The sequence below is a fragment of the Uranotaenia lowii genome, chromosome 1, assembly GCF_029784155.1.
Source record: "Uranotaenia lowii strain MFRU-FL chromosome 1, ASM2978415v1, whole genome shotgun sequence".
Taxonomy (NCBI): Eukaryota; Metazoa; Arthropoda; class Insecta; order Diptera; family Culicidae; genus Uranotaenia; species Uranotaenia lowii.
Window position 1 is genome coordinate 197,644,911 of NC_073691.1, and position 21,144 is coordinate 197,666,054.

Consider the following 21,144-nt stretch of genomic DNA (forward strand, 5'->3'; position numbering starts at 1 on the left):
AAATGTTAATTTGTTATAGATTTAGAAATTATAAAAAGAACAAATATCGTGAAGACAAACTCAACAAAAACCACCACAAAGAAAAGGTAATTAATTTAACAACAAAAACAAAAATTGTAAACCACGTGGGCTGTGTAAAATCTTAAGTCACTGGTATTAAAACCCTGTTTGGCAGGTCCAAGAGGGCCTTTTCTTGTTTTGTCGGCTTATTCACCAGCTATTCGTGAACTGCAACCACACGGCGACGTCTAACATCCAAAATCAACCAGACAGAAAGACCACACAACATAACCTTGTCGGAAGGCTTTTGGCTGTGGCCATCCGGTGGCGCTAGGACCGCTTGATAACCTAGTTTGGGCCATTACGAGGTTAACGACGAAGGCAAGGCTAAAACATAACCTTGTCGGGCTATTACGAGGGTATCGGAAAGATCATCCGGTACAACAAGGCCGGAATCACAAATCGCAACTTGCAGGCTCTTCCGGGACGCCGGATAGAGTCTGCTGTGAATTCCGGATTGCTGGTGGAAAAATCAACATAATATGGGAACCGATGTCCCCATATGGTTCCAATCAATCGTCGTTGTCCGCCGATCCAGCTGCCGCTAGTAGTTCCTGATAAATTCCGTGCACAAAATCTAACCGCAAGTATGCCTTATATGTGACGTCACCCCTGAAAAACTATGTAAATAAAACCCCCCACATTATGTAAAATTTGAAATCAGGTAGAATACTTTACTGGAATACTTTGTTATTTTACACCTTATCGAAAATCGTTTTTTCAATCCTTCCCTCTTAACATTTCCATTCACGAAATTATATGCTTTGCCCGCCTCGGTTTTAACATTTCTCATCGTTTGGACTGGTTGCTAGCATGAGAGGTAATCACCCATGCTTACGACCCTGGTTGGTTCGATTCCCATTGGATTCCTCTGCTGCGAGTTCCGCGGAAAGAAAGTGTCGCGTTGCATCATAAAACGACCCTGAGTTCCCTCTTGTTTACCTTTCCCAAATCTCCACCCACTGAGCTAACTCCGTGTTACAACATGAACTTGTAGATGAAATAGAAGCTTTTTGTGAGACTAAAAATGGTGATATTTTTTAAGACACAGGAGAATTGATCCTTTATTCAGGGTGACCTGACCCTAGGCAAAAATCCAGTAAAATCCGAAGATAAAAGGTCCGTTGACTATTTTTTTCGATATTAGTTCATCACAGTTTGTAAGCATCAGGCAAAGATAATCATAAAAGTTTTGTTACTACCCTAGAGTCATTGCATACATTAAGGCGCAATTTTCGAGTTTTTAGATAAACACAGTATTTTTAGTCCTTTATATTATTGGATAAACATGAGTTATTGGACAGAGTAGTTTCATGATAATCAATGATCACGATCCATTCAGAAAAACAATATCTATCTTTTTGGGCTAAAGGAATTGAAAAATAAAATTCTTAAAATATTTTAAGCTGTCCAGATTTGCCGCCGATAAACCACAAAACCCTCGTTAACATTTCGCTCCTTGCATCCCACAGCCTCAACTGATCCGCAAATATGGCTACCAGGTGCAGGAACACCAGGTCGAAACACCGGACGGTTATCTACTGGGCATGTACCGAATCATCCCCCGGCGACCCTCCCGGAAGCATCCGGTGTTTATGATGCATTCCCTATTCAGCAGCTGTTCCGATTGGGTCCTGATAGGAAGGCAGCACGGACTGGCCTATCTTCTGTCCAACCTGGGCTACGACGTTTGGATGGGAAATGCCCGGGGCACCCGGTACTCCCGGAAGCACAAGCTACTGTCGACCAAGAACCCCACCTTTTGGGACTTCAGCTTCCACGAGATCGGTTTCTACGATGTTACTTCGCTGATCGACTATGTCCTGGATCAAACGGCGGCATCCAAGCTACACTACGTTGGATTTTCCCAGGGAGCCATGACGGCCTTTGTGGCGCTGAGCAGTCGACCGGAGTACAACGACAAGATCATCCAGCTGCATGCCCTTTCTCCGGCAGTTTACATGTACCGCAGTTTAAGTTCCTTCCTGCGGCTGCTTTCGGTGAGCTATCGGCAGCTGGCGCAGGTTTTTATCAAAGCGGGTCAATACGAAATACTACCTAACTTCGAGCAGCAGTACTTCCTGTTTCGTTGGCTGTGTCCAGCGCCAGCCCAAACTCTGTGCCGTTCGGTGATCTACGATATTGTTGGTGCCAACCCGGATCAGCTGGACGCGGTGAGTTTCTGATTGATGAAGATTTTTTCCGTGGCTCTTGATAGTGGCTCCAGAGAGTTTGCAACACACAGCTAATGTTCTAACTTTCATCAAACAGAGAATGCTGCGCATATTCTTCGGTCACTTCCCGGCCGGTGCCTCCCTGAAGCAGGTTGGCCACTACGCTCAGATCATCCGGGATGGGCTGTTCCGGCAGGTGGACTACGAAGATCCGGTGCTGAACCGAGCAGCGTACGGTGGCTATGGGGAAGTGCCCCGGTACAACCTATCGCAGGTGACGGCCCCGGTCCGGACCTACTTCGGATACAACGACAACACGGTAAACTATCTGAATGTGCTGCAGCTGGAACAGGAAGTGCCGAACGTCATCGGAAGCTACCCGGTGCCGGATAAACGGTTCAGCCATGTCGATTTCATCCTGGCCAATTCGGTGCGGGAGGTACTTTATGAGGAGATTGTCCGAAACATTGAAGATTCCGATGGACGGAGCTACAGCTAGTTGGAAAAAGGTTTAACTGTCGAGGCAAATGTTAACTGATCTAGGACACGAAGATTTTTATGTTTTAATGTAAATATTTGTACAAATGTGGTTATTAAATTATTGTTGCAAAAAAAAGTGAAGTCTTTTCTATCCAATAACACACATAATAACACTAAAAAATATTGTTGATTAAAACCACGTGGCTGAACTTTTCGCTATCATAGATTATGATGGAAAGATTTCGGAATGGATCAGCTATCCGAGAGAGATCTTTGTATCTTTCTACGAACAATCAACGTTTAATTACATTCTATGAAATCTAGATGAAAACAGCGTTGAGAATCGACGAATCAATTCTCACGAACGATTATCTAAACTCGATTGTATCGTTCCATCACCGGCAGCATCTTATCGTACACCTGCTGCCGGGCATTTTTTGCCATCAGAAAGTCCAGGTGATTGAACTTTTTGTCCACAATCGGGGCTGCCTCCAACAGGTTGGGCAGCATCCGGGAAAACTCCTCCACATCCCGCGGGTGTACCATCCAATCGTTCAGTCCATAAAAGATCTGGACCGGTGCCTTCGAGTTGGAAAAGTTGTATTGGGGAGCTTTCCAGTTGCTGTACGTTTGCAGGTTGCCCTTCTTGCCGTAATCGAATTGTCGGAACAGGCCACTTCGAACCAACTGGACGAAATGCATCAGCTGTTTGGTGGATGCGCCAGCTGGAGCATGTCCCATGTAGGCAAGAGCCAGTTGCTGAAAACAATAACATAGAAGTTAGTTTTTTTTTATTAAAAAATTGCTTTAAGTTGTGAAAAAACTAGAAAGGATTAACGATGTCTAATATGAAAGGATCTGAATCACTCAACAAAAAGTAACGGAAAATGACAAAAATGAAAAAAATGACAAAAATGACAAAAATGACAAAAATGACAAAAATGACAAAAATGACAAAAATGACAAAAACGACAAAAACGACAAAAATGACAAAAATGACAAAAATGAAAAAAATGACAAAAATGACAAAAATGACAAAAACGACAAAAACGACAAAAACGACAAAAACGACAAAAATGACAAAAATGACAAGAATGACAAAAATGACAAAAATGACAAAAATGACAAAAATGACAAAAATGACAAAAATGACAAAAATGACAAAAATGACAAAAATGACAAGAATGACAAAAATGACAAAAATGACAAAAATGACAAAAATTACAAAAATGACAAAAATGACAAAAATGACAAAAATGACAAAAATGACAAAAATGACAAAAATGACAAAAATGACAAAAATGACAAAAATGACAAAAATGACAAAAATGACAAAAATGACAAAAATGACAAAAATGACAAAAATGACAAAAATGACAAAAATGACAAAAATGACAAAAATGACAAAAATGACAAAAATGACAAAAATGACAAAAATGACAAAAATGACAAAAATGACAAAAATGACAAAAATGACAAAAATGACAAAAATGACAAAAATGACAAAAATGACAAAAATGACAAAAATGACAAAAATGACAAAAATGACAAAAATGACAAAAATGACAAAAATGACAAAAATGACAAAAATGACAAAAATGACAAAAATGACAAAAATGACAAAAATGACAAACATGACAAAAATTACAAAAATTACAGGAAATGATAACTGGGTGAACAAATTTGCATTTATTGCGAAGTTTTTTTCATATCCGATTTATACCGACTTTAAATAACGATTTTTATGATCGTTAACTTTTTTAGTAGAGATTGCGACTCGCATTTACAAGTTCAACGATTTGAGCTATCAGTTCTAAAGCAATTTTATGTTTTTTTTTTCCAACTTGGTACAATCAACCGTCTGTTTTATCAAAATTTATTTTGTGATCAATTTTTGTGAAAATCACTCCAAACTTGTTAGAGTTGCAGCGAATTTTATGTTGTTTTTATATATTTAAGCTCCCAGTTTTAAAAGTAGGAAAGGTTTTTTAATACAATACAACACAATTGTCATGTCAGATTGTCAGAACATGCACGTTTACCAAATTTTACAAATGGAACATGAAAATTAAATGAGTTTTTTAGGTATTAAAATGAGTTTTGTTTGGGAGCCCCTCGATTTTTTGGGCGATAGGGGTCAATTTGCAAAATAAATCAACTTCTTCTGTCAAATCATGTTTCTGAACCAATCGTTAATCTGAAAATCGTTCGAGTGATCAGATGGCCAAAAATCGGAAAAGTTATTGTAACCAATATTTTTCCTTTGTTTTTCAACAGATATTAAAAACCATGATTATGACATGTCTTTAGAGAATTTATAAATTGGCACAAATTAACTAGGGGAAGTGCACCCACCTCCGTCGTATTCCTTGACTTTGATCCCTTAATTCATGAATGTATGTTTTAGAGCCGAAAAATCTCTTTCCACTTTAATTGGCTATTTCACATGATGAACTTACGCTTGTGAGTTTATTTCCTATCACAAATTTGTCACTTTTAAAACTATGTTTTGAGATATTTGATTTTGAAATCACGAAGTGAATTGAATTATTGGCGCACTCGGCCATATTGATAGACGAACGTAGTGATCCCCCCAACGTGTTGTTTTAACGCTTCCTTTCAATGCTTTTAACTATCAAAATCATTAAATTCAACAGAAAATGTCGAAATAAAATTAGAAAAATGATTTCAAACCAATCTGATTTATATAAATTTGTCAATTTTTGATTGAAATCGAATCGCTCGGCCCCCATCATTCGTCGTTATTTTGCGACAGCGAAAAGGAAACCGTTTTGCAAGAATTGGAATTAGACCGGTTTATTCTTACAAATTACACAGTCGAACTCAAAGAGATTTGACACAATTAATTTTTCAAGTAATTTAGTTTATTTTGACCTCATTGAAGCTACAAATTTGATGCGCTAGGAGATAAGTGCAAAAAGTCTAGTCCTATTAATAAATTATTTGAATGTATTCAGCATTGCTTATATATAGTGCATGGTTTTAAATCATCAAAGAAGTGATAACTTTTTTAGCTAGGTATTTCATCAAGTGGATTGTTTTTAAGATACTAACTTGTACAAATTTTTTGCATACAGTAGGGGAGAGTGACCCCCTTTTCTTATTTTCACCATATCCTTTTGGAAAAATTTTGAAACTCGCACCCTTTTACATTTTCTGACAGCATATAACTCAAAGTTTCTATGCCCGTAAAACTATGATGATACTTGAAACGGTAGATGAACTAGAAGCATTTTCGTGGAAGTAAAAAAATTGCGATATTTTTGAAGTTAATCCTTCATTTCGGGGGCCCTAGTCCTTGGAAAAAATCAAACAAAATTTTAAAAAAGAATGTCAATTGACTATTTTAGTCATATTTTTAATCATTTCACAATTTATAAATGTCAGAAGAAGAAAATTTCAAAACAATGTCTCTACCCTATTGCATACCTTCAGGCGCTATTTTCCGAATTTAAGAGAAAATCCACTTTCTTAGCCCCTTTTGCCAGACAATTATTGTGTGAATATCAGTTATTGGATAAATAATCGTAATATTGTAATCATTCGATCTATTTAGAAGAAAAAACACCTTTTTGAACTTTAGGGATCAGTTGACCCAATCATGAATACCTTAGAAAACTTTTTCTGAAAAATGTTGAGAGTTTACCATTGTTTTGAAAACATTGTATTATGAAGTTCATATTACACTCTAACGATTTATGTATTGGATGTATTTTTGCTTTAATTTTTGCATGTAAGAAACATTTTAAAGTGATAAAACAAGATCTTCAAGTCGCATTTTGTAAAAATTTTCCAACAAAGTTCAATAACTCAAAAAAAAATTGTTGTTTAAATTTTTTGAGCTTATAGCATAGTTGTTTTGCTCCATTCAACACATTTTTCTAGAACATTTGATCCTTGTAAGTCATTCCTGTTTCGAGATATAGCTAAGAAATCAAATATCCCCAGGGATCAAGTATCCTCATTCTCCACGCAAGAATGCACGGTGCACGCAAGAATATCTCCAACTTAACACATTTCTAACGTTGAACTCCAATGACATTGTTTCTTCGAAATTTTAAATTTTTTGATTATTTTTGGATCTATTATCTTCTGATGACATCAAACCTTTCTCAGGTATTTGAAACATAAGATACAGTACCGTCCTTTATGCATCAAAAGTTTTAAGGATGCTGGGGCATCAAATTGGCGTAGTTAAAAAAATTATTGGTTTCCTCAGTTATTTTTAATTTTCTAAAAACATGCGATTATCACACTCCTTAGAAAATGGGGTAACTTGCAACAAACTTTGTTTTTAATTAAAAATCTTATGAACACGAACGAAAATTCATAGTTTTTAATATATTTGCGATGCCTTAAAGACTTTTACGCATGACAACACCAATTGCAGTAGGTTTTGGGTCTGTAAAAACAAATTTTCACATTTTTTCTGAAAATAAGGATGCTGCATACATTTAGGGGTTAAATAATACTACGAAAAATTCTACAAGCTGAAATCATAAAAATAAATGTTTGGATGAATGAAATTTAAATGTTTACAAACGCGTGATGCAAAACATTCATATTCCAGCACATGGAAACGAGATTTACAAGGTATTTATTTGATTTGTATTTTGTTGCATTTAACCTCAGACACCTAACTGAATTTTAAAAATATTCATTTAAAAAAATTGGGTGATTGTTCGAAAAATATTTTTACACAAACAATGTTGGTATAACATGAGGAAACCTGTAAAAAGTTTGTAGGTAATTTTATCAAGCCGATCCGTAATATTGGGTTAAGTTTTTTTCGGCATCAAAAAATGTTAAAATTTGTACATTTATTGCTCGATTTTTCAAATTTTACATAAAAATTAAAAACTTAAGACAACTAGCTTAAAATGCGAGAAATTATGTCATCATCATTTTGTTATCATTAAAAGATAACTTTATTACAATACATTAAATTAAAAATTGATTCAATGTAGTGTTATACAAATGTTGCATCGAACCCCGCTGTTGCATGATGCCCCGTTTGACGGTAGTTTTTCGATTTTATCACTGTTCGATTTTATCAATACTCGCCAAATTCACGCTCGATTTTATCACGCATTTTTTGGAAATCATTCAGAAACCATTTCCAGGACCTTAATTTTCGTTCAAAAGCGTAGAGCGTCTTTTTTCATGATATTTTTATGGTTTGTGTTACGAATATGTAAGAATATGAAAATGCCATTGAACTATTTACTTTAGCTGTATAGTGTTTAAAATCGCCATTTGGATTATAAAAACACTGGTAATAATCGACATAAGTATCTTAAAGTCACGCTAATGCTACACTGCAAAAAATGTACACTAGACCGCTGCAAGCTTTGTATGAAAATTTCAAATTCTTAAATTTTTACACCTCCCATAGCTTTTTTTGGTTGATTTTGCTTCCAGAAATAGCAATAAAAATTTTGGAAGCGATCCATCCAGTCCTGAATTAGCGCAACGAGTTTTAATTTTGTATGGAAATTTGTGCGGGAAAACAAAATTTTGCATTCGAAAATCGCCAGAGGTGTTCTGAAATTACCAAAAAATATAACTTTTAATGACAAATGTTCCTTGATTCTTGCATTACATTTTATGTGAACAATGCACCAACCTAAATTGTACCCCAGAAAAGATATTCAATGTTATATAAAGTTTTTGTTTTCAAAATTCATATATTTAATTATATCGTTTTTGACTGCTTGTTTGAAAGCTGTGTAACAATAGGATGGAAATTAAAATCTCAAAAAATCTGTTTTGCATTGCCAGAGAATTTATTGATTTATAAAGCCTTTGCAAAAACATTTCATGCAATTATTAACAGCTCTAGCAAGTAAAGTCTGCCATTTTTGAATACTTTTCAATGGATTCAGATTTTTTATTTTGAAATGGTTATAAATTTTTTCAAGAAATTCTTAGCTGCTTGTCATGTAAGCAAAAAATGAAGCTTAAGAATAGTCAAAACCAAAAATGAAAGACCGATTTCATTTCAAGCTAACTTGAATTTTCTGGATGATTTAAAGTGCAAATATTTCTTCTTCCATACAAATTTTCATACAAAATTGAAACGCGATGCGCTAACTCAGGAATCAACCAAATCATCTCAAATTTTACACTGATGATTGGTGACCCAAAAGGCATCGAAAAAACATATGGGAGCAAATAGTCATTTTTTGCAGCGGTCTAATGTACACTTATGGATTATGTTTTTGCACACATAAGCTCATAAATCTCTGCTATTATATGATTCAAATAAGATTTATGTTTCAGTTTTAGTTTATATTGGATTGAAAGATGATGTTCATCAACGTACACATAACTTTTATGAATGTCATCTTTGAAATATTGCACCCTTTCAAAATGGCTCCGATTGGAAAAAAACATGAGGTACCGGTGAAGGAAACTTGTTTGGGTCTTATAAAGGCAAACAAGGTTAGTTAATTTTATAAATAACTTCTTAAAGATCATTTTTCTTACGATGATCACAAAGCGTATGTTTGTTTTTTTTCTATCTGTTTCTCGCAGCTAATATTGGTGTGGATTACGGATGGTCCTTCAACAATAATGGAACGCTGAATTCGGAAATGGAACCTCGGATGTCTTCGATGATGAGCCACCAAAAAGTCAATAGTTGTTCAACGAAACTTTTTATAAAAAATTTTACAAGAAAGTTTTGTCATTGCGAAAACAAATCACAATTGTCTCTTTTATTTTCATATGCCCAAGACAAGATTTCAAATCATGTTATTTTTAATAATAATTTGAAGCCTATTTTCAGGCGTTTTCATTTCACACATAAAATCAATATGTAGGAATTTATAACTTTCATGTGTCGCATACAACTTTGAAATATTTCCTGAGTATAAGAATGACACATAATTTTTAAATGGGAGACAAATTGCAAAGATCTATATAGGCCGACACATACTCCTAATATGTGGATTTTTTGCAGTGTAGTGTTGTTATTTGTGCTTGTTAAGCCGCTTTAAAAAAATAAACTTTTTTGGTTATGCGAATCATATAAAGATGTGGGTGAATTTAAGCGTTTTTGAAAAGAGATAAGTGTGTCTGATTTCTTTGTTTATTGTCTTTTTTTGAAAGGGTGGCGTGCGCAATCCTGATTGGACAGCCTTTAGTATTGTCTGAATGGATGATTTTGGAACATCAACATGAAATTCTGCAGGCTTTGCCTTAAAATATGTAAAAAGGAGACTAAGAAGATTTCTGTTTTTCTACATATGAAAAATAAAGGATTATCTGTCCATGAAGCAAATTTCAAGAAACACACTTTAAAAGTCTAAGTTGAGCAAATTTCAAAATATTTTTTGAAATGGTGATCTTTCCAGTTAATCAAAGGTGTGTAGATTAAAATATTGAAATTTTAAATGTACAGAAGAAAATTTTTTGGTGCCTTTTTTTTGGAACTTTTATTTAAAATCGACTAAAGAGATAACGACTGTTAAATTTCCATAAAAACAAAACAATTCACTTAATTTAGATGTAGACTATCAAATTGGTATTCTATATATGGTTTTATTTCAAGAAAAAATCTTAAAATTTCTATAGAGAAAAATAATTTGAACTGAAATCGATCCTTTGTGTTTAGTAATCTTTGATAATTACATCTTATGATCAAAATTTATTGATACTAAAGTTTCCACCACTGAAAATATTATCAATTATTGATCACAGACAAGTTGACAAGTTTGGAATTTCAAATTTTGCTAAAAATATTTAAAATACCAAAAATACACAATAAATAAGGAAATGGATTTCAAACAACATTTATTACTCATAGTTATCACACTCACTTAAAAAATAATAAATTTCACTGATAAAATTAATCAAAACTTCCAAAACAAATACCTAACAATGAAAGTTTCAAATCAATTTTTGGTAAGTCGTTGATAAATTTTTAAAATGTTTTTTTTTTGTTTCGATTATAGTCGTTTTACGATCATTACGGCATTCGCGACTTTATCAACGTTACAGTTGGCGGATTGTTATTGAAAAACTTATCCGGTACAACTGTGTTCGATGTTTACTCTTGGGCTCGATCTCGCGGACATCTGCTCAGGAGACAACAGACTTGCCAACTGAGCTATATCACAAGCCACATTTTAAAATGATGTTTGTTATGCTGAACTAGAAATTTGCGTCAAAATAATTTCTAAGCAGTCTAGTTTTAAACTTTGAAATAGGTATTTCCAAAACACAGATTTAGAAAAAAAAAACATTAATTCTAAAATAAATGTCAGATCATTTCAAAAGTTAACCAAGAATAAATGTTAGGAAAATGCTAATAAATGTCATTTATTATTCGTCTTTATTTAAATTTCATTACTGCATTTTCAACTGAAGGGTTGATTGAAAAATTACGATGTAGTGTTTTGAATAAAAATAAATCGATTTGAAGGTTTATATTTTTAGAATACCAAAAATTCAGAACTGAAAAACGTAGACAAACATATCAAAAATATTTCTAAAAGTTTGAATAGTTTGACTTTAAAACTCGGTAAATTTATTTACAAACCGAAAATAAACTGTACAATAAACGGTAAATTCATCTGAAAATTAAAACAAAATATGAACATTATAAAGATAAGTTTTTTTTTACCATTTCCATTAAACCCGTCTTTATAATAAAAACTTATTTATATAATTAAATTGATAACTCAATGGAGAAGCATTTTGGTGCTCATGTTTTAATAATTGATTTTGTAGATTTAAGAGTACTGAGCTCGAATCTTTTGTCAAATTGGTTCTTTCAGATTTAGTTTTGGTGATATGGAGTTTAAAAAATATGTCAGTTTTAAGTAAAATCAATCATTGATAATTGATTAACTATCAAACCTACATTTGTTAAAAAATCTGATTCTGATTATGTTTACTATACTTCTTTCAATTTAGGAATAATATTTCGATGATGATGATGCATGATCTTATAAAAATCATTAAAATATTAAAATATCATTAGGTATAAGTATTTTTGACATTACTGCAAAAAATTAAAGAAAAACTTCATTTCTTGTAGCAAATTTGTTAAAACCTGCAGAACGATAAGATTTGAGCTTTGAAAAATATCTTAAACTCGATTTGGCATAAAACTTCTTTAAAAATTCGGTAAATGAGGAAAAGTAAACAAATAGAAAACTACTATAACTTTATTCCCAGAATTCAAAATTACTTGAAGTCTTGAGGAAAGTTAATGATTGATTTGAAATTTTTATTTTAAAATGTTTCTAACTTTTATCATAAAAGTGCAGAACTTTCTTAAATAACTCTAACCTATTTTAGAAAATTATTTCAATAACGTTATTAACTGATTGCATCTCTGTAAAATGTAAATTTTGTGGCCTTGGGTAATTTATCAAAACCTTTTTAAATGTGATGGTGAGCATTGAGAAGAACAAGGAAAAGTTTTGAATTGAAACTGGAATTTGTTTCTAGAAAAATATTTTATATTAGCATAACATTTTAAATGACATAAACGATTTTCAAATCTAAAATTTCTTGTAATAAGGTAGAGGATATTAAATTTTAGATTTTTTTGCTAATTCTTTGGACCAATGGGGGGGGGTATAGCCCTGGGACAAGATGTCCAACTTGTCGATTTATAAAATTAGTATTCGATGGTATTAATGGTTCGTTTCCAATTTTTTTGATGTTTAATTTAACTTTTTAATAAAAACTGAGGTTTTAAACGACGAGGTAGGGGTTTCAAGTTTAGAGTTTCAATACTAAAGTTTAATTGAATTGCGAATCGAAATTTACAATTAGAAATTAGTTTCAATTCGCGAAAGTCATATAGGCTTAGGCTTGTTAACACTTATTTATAAACACCTTCTAAGATCAAGTAATTTCCCAATACTACGGTGTAAATTTTACTTGGAAGAAATTTCCAAGGGAGGGGGAGGGGGGGGGGGGAGAGGGTTTTTTTCCTTAAAACCTCCCCTGCCCCTCGCACGGCTTTGCCTCGATTCCTATTGATTGTTAAAATTGAAATTTTCGCCCATTTTCAAACCTGAACATTTTAAATTAACCAAATGGCGGAATACCTTCAAGCATCTTTCAACTCACCTCATCATACATCTCCGGATGCGGTCCGGTGATAAGAGCCACCAGCAGCGAGCAAATACTATTTTTCTCCTCCTTCGGACAAATTGATCGAGCCACGTAGTAGTTGTTGGGATTGTAGGGCAAAAACTCGTACACCCCCATCGAATCCAAAACGTCCTTCAGGGTATCGGCCACCCTCAACATCAGCCTCAGAATGGGACTCCTGACCTGTTTGAGTATAACGGCCGGAGCAAGAGCCGTCACCAGGACGACCTTATCGTTGTACTCCGGCCGGCTACAGCTCATGGCGAAGTAGCTGGTCGTTCCCTGCGAATGGCCGATGTACTGCAGCTTTTCGGAACTGGTGGAATTCAGGATGTAATCGATCATGGACGGGATATCGTAGTATCCCATTTCGTGCCAGCTGAAGTCCCAGTACTCTCTGGACTGCAGCGGTCGATCGGTGTGATCCTTCGAATATCTGGTTCCGCGCACATTGGCAAGCCACACATCGTACCCGGAATCGGACAGATAGTAAGCAAGGCTGTGGTTCGGTCCACTGACTACAAAATCAGCGGAACTTCCCAGCAGACCATGAACAATCAATACCGGATACTTGGGCGTTTCCGGTTGCTGACGCGGTAATATCCGGAACATTGTCAGGATATAGCCATCTTCGGTGGTCACCCGATGGGTTTCCAACTGGTAGCCATACTTGGTGATCAACTGCGGCTGCATTCAAACACAAATTAAAACAAGGATATTCGTCAAAAGGATTGGGAAAACTTACAACCGTCAGTTGACCATCGATGTCTTCGATCTGGAACCCTTCGACGTCCAGCTCCATTTCCAGATCGTTATTGATTACTTTTGATCCGACGTTATCCCGGAGGTCCCCGGGAGGATCTTCCGGGATATCGTACTGCTTAAGAGAAGATCCGACCGCAAAGGTGTAAGCGAAAAAAATCCACCAACAAATCGCACCCATTCTCGAAAGCTTCCAGGAGAACTTTTCAATTCGATCAGGGAGTAAGTGTAGAATTTGTAAGTCGCGATACCGCACGCTGATCAGAACTGAGTCAAGTTCAAGTATGATCAAGTTCACTACCGCGTAAGGTTGTTGGCAGGCTGTCGTCGCGACGTCCGTCGTCGTCGACAAATTACCTCCCCAGAGCCGTACTAAGTTGATTAGTATACCTGCATAAGTACCCGCAATCGAGCTGATTGAGCCTTTTCCAGCCTCCACCCTTCCTATCGAACGGCGGGATTATCAGCGAACATTTTGTGACGTTGCATTGAGCTGGGCAATGCGCTGGGGGTTTCTCACTCTGCGTCTCACGATCACATCACACGACCAGATTCCAAACGACAGGCACCCGGCCCGGTCTGGGATAGAACCTTCTCAATCGGAGAACTTCATACTACAACTGCCGGTTCCAATCACAAGTTAGTTGGGGTAAGTAAACTGTAACCATCATGTAACAGGTTCTGGTGAGCTGTTGCGCTAAGTGTATCCGTAATCGTCATGGGCGCGGGAAATTGCCCTATCAGGGGTTCTGTTTTGATAATCGTGACAACGATATTCAAATCAAACTTAATAGGCCTCAGGGCTAAACTTTAAGAATAATATTTGTGCTGCATACATTTAGGAGTAAAAGATACTACAAAAAATTCTACTAACTAGTAAGTAATAAAAAAAAACAAAAAAAACGACAAGCTGAAATCATAAAAGTTTAAAAAAAACTATCTCACGATGTAAGAAACAATGTTACCATCATCTTGTTACCATTAAATGATAATTATATTACATTATATTTAAATAAAAATTGAATAAGAGTTGTGTTGTGGTATACAAATGTTGCATTTAATCCTACTGTTGCATTATGCCCCGTTTGACGGTTTTTCTTTTAAATAAGTCTTTATTAGCCTTTTAATCATTACATTCAAGTTATATTATTACAGTATATTAAGTGTTCAGATCAATTATGATCAGTTCAACTCTTTAATTAAGTAAATATTAAACATTGTTTATTTGATTTAATATTGCTAGGGCAATAAATTATTTGATTTATAGGAGAATATCCTGAATAGAAAAAAAATTATTTATATATAAACTCAAGCCTAAACTATATCCTAAAAACTAACTCAATTGTAAAGAGAACGAATCTCTGCGATGGAAGACTGCATCGATTTGCCTCTGAAGTTGGAGATGATTTTGTTGGCCATCTCTTCGATCGATTCAATGCCCGCAATCCGATGAAGATCTTCGGTGCTGTGCCAAGGTGGAAGCCGCAAAATCATTTTCAGAACCTTGTTCTGAATCCTTTGGATGGCTTTCTGTCTCACAAGAACTTTCAAATACATTTTGTTTAGAAAGAAAATCATCAAATTCAAGGGAAATTTGAGCATCAATTTGACTTACAACGTTTAAATTAAAATCATGAGCAGACTCAAATTGTTGGGCCAATTTTTGAGCTTTTTCTGCATTCGTTAAAAGAAGTTTATCCCCGTCTTTCAAAGTAGGAATTGGCTTCTGGGGCTTTTTCAGAATTTTAGTTAATTTCCAAAATGGCTTTGAGTAGGGTTTTATGTCCTCTACTGCTTTGGCAAAATTTTCATTACGAATGAAATTTAAACGACGTTTGATCTCTTTTTGAAGGATCCCTAGTACGCTGATATTGGCGTCGACGAATGTTTTTCAGTCGTATCAAAAACTGAAGATCATCATCAATTAAAGATTGATTAAATTTATGTTTAACTTTGGGTATTGAAGCGGCTTTAGCATTGACTATTGAAGTTGTCAAATTTTCTACAGCCGCTATCCTAAAATAACAGGTTAAATAGAATTAATCTATATGATTTTTATCATTAAAACTTCGAATTTAAGCCCTAATTAACACCTTTAAAGTGAATTGAAGATCTCAAAACAGATTTGATAAAGTTTTTCTTATGGATGAACTGCCTCCATAATATGGCAATCCTTACTTTTGTTTTATTATTTTACATAAACAGGCGCATTTAGCCCGCACGGTTTGAGGTTCGGCAATTTTGACAACAGTTGTAATAAAATCGATTTCTCAAAAACTGAAGGATAGATATTTCAGCATAAAAATTACCTCAACATATAGAAAACAGATGTCTGCTCATGTGTATATAGTTTTTATGCACATATTCGATGTAATATTTGATTAAATCAGTATTCAGCTCAATAGGTGCATATAGCCCGCTTCTCCTCTTATATCATTCGATCGCAGTAATCGAGTGTAGATACAGCAGAAGAATGTCAATTAAAATCATGAGAGAAGACTTGTATACTCACAGGTCTCAAGCAAGGTGTGTATATATTCAGGAGGTGTTACCGATTATCGAATTCCCGATTCAGCTATTTTGGCTATGTAGGTTATGCAACTATGCGGAACTCATGAAGTTTATTTACCAACAAACCACCGAAAAGCTGAGCAAAAAAAAACAAACTCATTGAGAGCCCCGCTCAATCCCCGCCTACTTACTGTGAATGTCGGAAAACCTAGTGTATCAAAAGACCTTGGTCTCAAGAGAGATGTTTTTCGAGTACAATCTTACTATTATATTGTCGCTGAATCCCCAAACCGGAGTTTTCGTCAACATCAGCGACAGCGGCATTTCATGTTGACCAGACATCTGTCAAACATCCTCCATGTGTCGGAACCAATCGAAAGAAAGGGTTCCCGATTGCCGAGGTTTTTGATGATTTTTTCATCGTCGCTGGTTGGCAAGGTTGCCAATCACCAGCGTGAAAACTTCGGATTTCAACTGCATAGACAATATTGAGGATACTATACAATAGTGGTAAGGGGCAATGTCGACACCAGAAGGCAGTGCATTCACTTAACTGCACTAAAGAGACTATGTGTTTGTGTTATAGCTCCGTTGGCAAGTCAGTTGCCTCCTGAACCGATGTCCGCGAGTTCGAGCCCAAGAGTAAATATCGAATACAGTTGTACCGGATAAGTTTTTCAATAACTATTCGCCAACTGCAACGTTGATATAAAGTTGCGAATGCCATAAAGATGGTAAAACGACTATAATCGAAACAAAAGAAAACAATAAAATGATTATCCGCGATGCCAGGTAATTGTATGACGTTTTGTAGTTAGGACAAATATATGGCCCTTTTCCAAAGCTTTTCAAGAGCGCCCTAACTAATCTAAACTCTTCTATAAAGGACATCGTCGCTAGTGTTTGCTTAATAACTCCCAAAGTAAACAAATAAGGCATTTTCCCACTTGTCAGAAGAACAGCTGATTTCTCATGTTTACATTTTCTCGGCATATCGTGGTAGGGTAAACATAACAACAACATTACGTATGTTCAAATACCAGATAGAAACGAATAAAAATAATGGCAATGCAATTGTAGTGGTTTTGTAAGCGCACCTTGGTGAGGAGAATATAAATTCTTTATTTAATTAATTGTACATTCATAACAAGTTGGGACATGAAGGTATGCTAATGCTTTTAATTAAAGAAGTTTTTAAAAGAAAGAACTGAACAGTTCTTATCATCAAATATTAAAATGATGACCAGTTGGTGTTTACGTTTTTCAAAACAAAAACAAAAAGTTACCACAACCTGTCTCAGGAAATACTCTATAGGCACCCAAATAATACAATCAACAACCATGCTACAGTGATGCCCCTGGATTGCCATTAATAAAACTGACTGTTGTTTCGGATGAAAGGATCAAGTTGATCAAAATTTTATTACTTCATTACAACTTCTCATTTACTTTGTTTGAAAATGATAAGATTGGCAGCTTAACAGAACAAGCTCGCCATTAACAGGGGAAGAAATTGATAATAGTAGTTAATTTAGCAATGTTTTGCTTATCTAATATGTTAACATTTGCCGTTAAATAAAAAAAAAATGGGTGCCAGTTTTTTCATTAAAATTATAAACATTCTTTCGCTTTCGCAATTACAAAATTCCCATTTTGACAAGTGTTTTGTTAGATTGCAATAACACTGAAAAAAACTTTTAAAATTCCAATCGTGACATTTCGTCTCTTTGTTTTTATAGGCTCTTTAAACTGCACTTTTGCGAAAAATTGGAAAGAATTTTCTATAGGGAGTCATGTCTGTATTCGTATGTGCCTGCGTTGTTTTCAAGGAACTCCATTTAACCTAATCAAAATTCCCCGCAAAAATTGTCTGCAGTGACGTCTCTTTTGTCATGGTAACTTTGTTTACGATGAAAAAACTTTACTACTACCTGTTTCAACGTTCTTTTCTCATCTTTCCACCACATTGACCTACATTGACCTACAAGTGTCAGAATTTCTACCACTTTCTCCCAACACAAGTGAACTTGCTCTTAGTTAATGTTAATCAGTTTAAATTGCAATTTTCTTCACTCATCTCAAAACCAAGGTTATTAAATTTTCTATATACCCCCCTTGCTCAAAACTGCATTCTGTCTTTGAGAGTTATTTTGGATGTTTATCTTATGATGTCATTATGAAAATGTTATTTATCTAATGTAATTATTTATTAACTGAACCATAAATGTTTCTCTACGCCAATGCTTAGTTCTTATTGCTTCCGCGTATAACACTGATCAACACTTGTAATTTACCAGAGATAAAATATGTCATCGAATTTGCAATTCGTATTCAAAATTGCACTGTATGATTACAACGTCGGTTTAGATCTCTTTTTTTTATTACCTTTATAATAAGTTCATCTGAATCACTAGGAGGAATGAAATTTAATAAGCTTAAAGTTGAAATGTCCTATCATAAATTCACCTGGTCGAAGCGTATAAGTAGCGCCACAATTAAACACGGACTGACGACGGACGCGCGTCGCTATCGCGTCGTCCGTCAGCTCATTACAATCATGTCGTCGTGTGATGGCGATTCACGACGCGTTACGAATCGAGACGCGCCACCACCTACGTCACTATCATGAGTAGTGGTCGACGAGTATGACCTCTAGTAAACCCGATCATCTGTGACGTTGTTCCGATTCCGATTGCGGCTATGCGCTGCGTTTATTCGATTAACTTGTGAATTAAATCCGAAAGGCGGAGAGCGGCGGGAAGAATTGAATCTTCTCGAGACGCAAGGGATCGGAACACGGATAACAGATGAGCTGAGCACGTGTTGTTTACCCTGAACGAGAACGTTGTGCCTGGTTGGGCTGGCTGGCGTATAACCCGAAGCTCTTTTCTTGCCTTTTTCCCGCCGAACGTTCTCGAAGATGCAGCGAGGTCCCTACACTTGTGTTGGCATTCGAATGAACATGAAAGTTTTGTGCTTTTCTTTTTGTAAACATTAACTGTTCGAAGCTCAAGAGTGCGTGCCTTAAAAGATTCAATCATTTACGTATTTTCTTAATTGTCAAAATTATCAGCTTGTCGAGTGATTGAACCTGTCAAAATTGTCAAAATAGTAAAAAGATCAAAACTGTCAAAATTGTCAAAAGTTAAAAACTGTAAAATTGTCAAACTGTCAAAATTGCCAAAATTGTCAAAATTATAAATATTGTCAAAATTGTCAGAAGATCACAACTCAAAATTTTCAAAATTGTCAAAATTGTCATAATTGTCATAATTGTCATAATTGTCATAATTGTCAAAATTGTCAAAATTGTAAAAATTGTCAAAATTGTCAAAGTTGTCAAAATTGTCAAAATTGTCGAAGTTGTCAAAATTGTCAAAATTGTCAAATTTATTAAAATTGTCAAAATTGTCAAAATTGTCAAAATTGTCAAAATTGTCAAAATTGTCAAAATTGTCAAAATTGTCAAAATTGTCAAAATTGTCAAAATTGTCAAAATTGTCAAAATTGTCAAAATTGTCAAAATTGTCAAAATTGTCAAAATTGTCAAAATTGTCAAAATTGTCAAAATTGTCAAAATTGTCAAAATTGTCAAAATTGTCAAAATTGTCAAAATTGTCAAAATTGTCAAAATTGTCAAAATTGTCAAAATTGTCAAAATTGTCAAAATTGTCAAAATTGTCAAAATTGTCAAAATTGTCAAAATTGTCAAAATTGTCAAAATTGTCAAAATTGTCAAAATTGTCAAAATTGTCAAAATTGTCAAAATTGTCAAAATTGTCAAAATTGTCAAAATTGTCAAAATTGTCAAAATTGTCAAAATTGTCAAAATTGTCAAAATTGTCAAAATTGTCAAAATTGTCAAAATTGTCAAAATTGTCAAAATTGTCAAAATTGTCAAAATTGTCAAAATTGTCAAAATTGTCAAAATTGTCAAAATTGTCAAAATTGTCAAAATTGTCAAAATTGTCAAAATTGTCCAAATTGTCAAAATTGTCAAAATTGTCAAAATTGTCAAAATTGTCAAAATTGTCAAAATTGTCAAAATTGTTAAAATTGTCAAAATTGTCAAAATTGTCAAAATTGTCAAAATTGTCAAAATTGTCAAAATTGTCAAAATTGTCAAAATTGTCAAAATTGTCAAAATTGTCAAAATTGTCAAAATTGTCAAAATTGTCAAAATTGTCAAAATTGTCAAAATTGTCAAAATTGTCAAAATTGTCAAAATTGTCAAAATTGTCAAAATTGTCAAAATTGTCAAAATTGTCAAAATTGTCAAAATTGTCAAAATTGTCAAAATTGTCAAAATTGTCAAAATTGTCAAAATTGTCAAAATTGTCAAAATTGTCAAAATTGTCAAAATTGTCAAAATTGTCAAAATTGTCAAAATTGTCAAAATTGTCAAAATTGTCAAAATTGTCAAAATTGTCAAAATTGTCAAAATTATCAAAATTGTCAAAATTGTTAAAAATTGTCAAAATTGTCAAAATTGTCTAAATTGTCAAAACTGTCAAAATTGTCAAAATTGTCAAAATTGTCAAAATTGTCAAAATTGTCAAAATTGTCAAAATTGTCAAAATTGTCAAAATTGTCAAAATTGTCAAAATTGTCAAAATTGTCAAAATTGTCAAAATTGTCAAAATGGTCAAAATTGTCAAAATTGTCAAAATTGTCAAAATTGTCAAAATTGTCAAAATTGTCAAAATTGTCAAAATTGTCAAAATTGTCAAAATTGTCAAAATTGTCAAAGTGTCAAAATTGTCAAAATTGTCAAAATTGTCAAAATTGTCAAAATTGTCAAAATTGTCAAAATTGTCAAAATTGTCAAAATTGTTAAAAATTGTCAAAATTGTCAAAATTGTCAAAATTGTCAAAATTGTCAAAATTGTCAAAATTGTCAAAATTGTCAAAATTGTCAAAATTGTCAAAATTGTCAAAATTGTCAAAATTGTCAAAATTGTCAAAATTGTCAAAATTGTCAAAATTGTCAAAATTGTCAAAATTGTCAAAATTGTCAAAA

General features: G+C 34.1%; 2 protein-coding genes and 1 long non-coding RNA gene across 3 annotated transcripts in view; 2 read left to right on the forward strand and 1 right to left on the reverse strand.

The window, feature by feature from the left end:
• LOC129742892 (uncharacterized) overlaps nucleotides 1-719 on the forward strand; it is a 1,166-nt gene extending 447 nt beyond the window's left edge. Inside the window, exons 3-4 of the long non-coding RNA XR_008736570.1 lie at nucleotides 20-86; nucleotides 176-719. This is a non-coding gene — a long non-coding RNA (uncharacterized LOC129742892). The remainder of the gene's footprint in view (nucleotides 1-19; nucleotides 87-175) is intronic.
• The window catches only part of LOC129742887 (lipase 1-like), a 17,532-nt gene extending 14,699 nt beyond the window's left edge, over nucleotides 1-2,833 (forward strand). Inside the window, exons 2-3 of the mRNA XM_055734834.1 lie at nucleotides 1,533-2,234; nucleotides 2,332-2,833. Coding sequence (XP_055590809.1) covers nucleotides 1,533-2,234; nucleotides 2,332-2,733 — 1,104 coding nt within the window. The 3' untranslated portion in view covers nucleotides 2,734-2,833. The remainder of the gene's footprint in view (nucleotides 1-1,532; nucleotides 2,235-2,331) is intronic.
• LOC129742878 (lipase 3-like) lies at nucleotides 1,389-14,209 on the reverse strand. Its single transcript, XM_055734825.1, has 3 exons — nucleotides 13,597-14,209; nucleotides 12,828-13,538; nucleotides 1,389-3,473 (listed from the first exon to the last, which is right to left on the reverse strand). The coding sequence occupies exons 1-3, from the start codon at nucleotides 13,792-13,794 to the stop codon at nucleotides 3,087-3,089; spliced, it is 1,296 nt and encodes a 431-aa protein (XP_055590800.1). The 5' UTR covers nucleotides 13,795-14,209; the 3' UTR covers nucleotides 1,389-3,086.
• Between the last annotated feature and the right edge of the window lie 6,935 nt (nucleotides 14,210-21,144).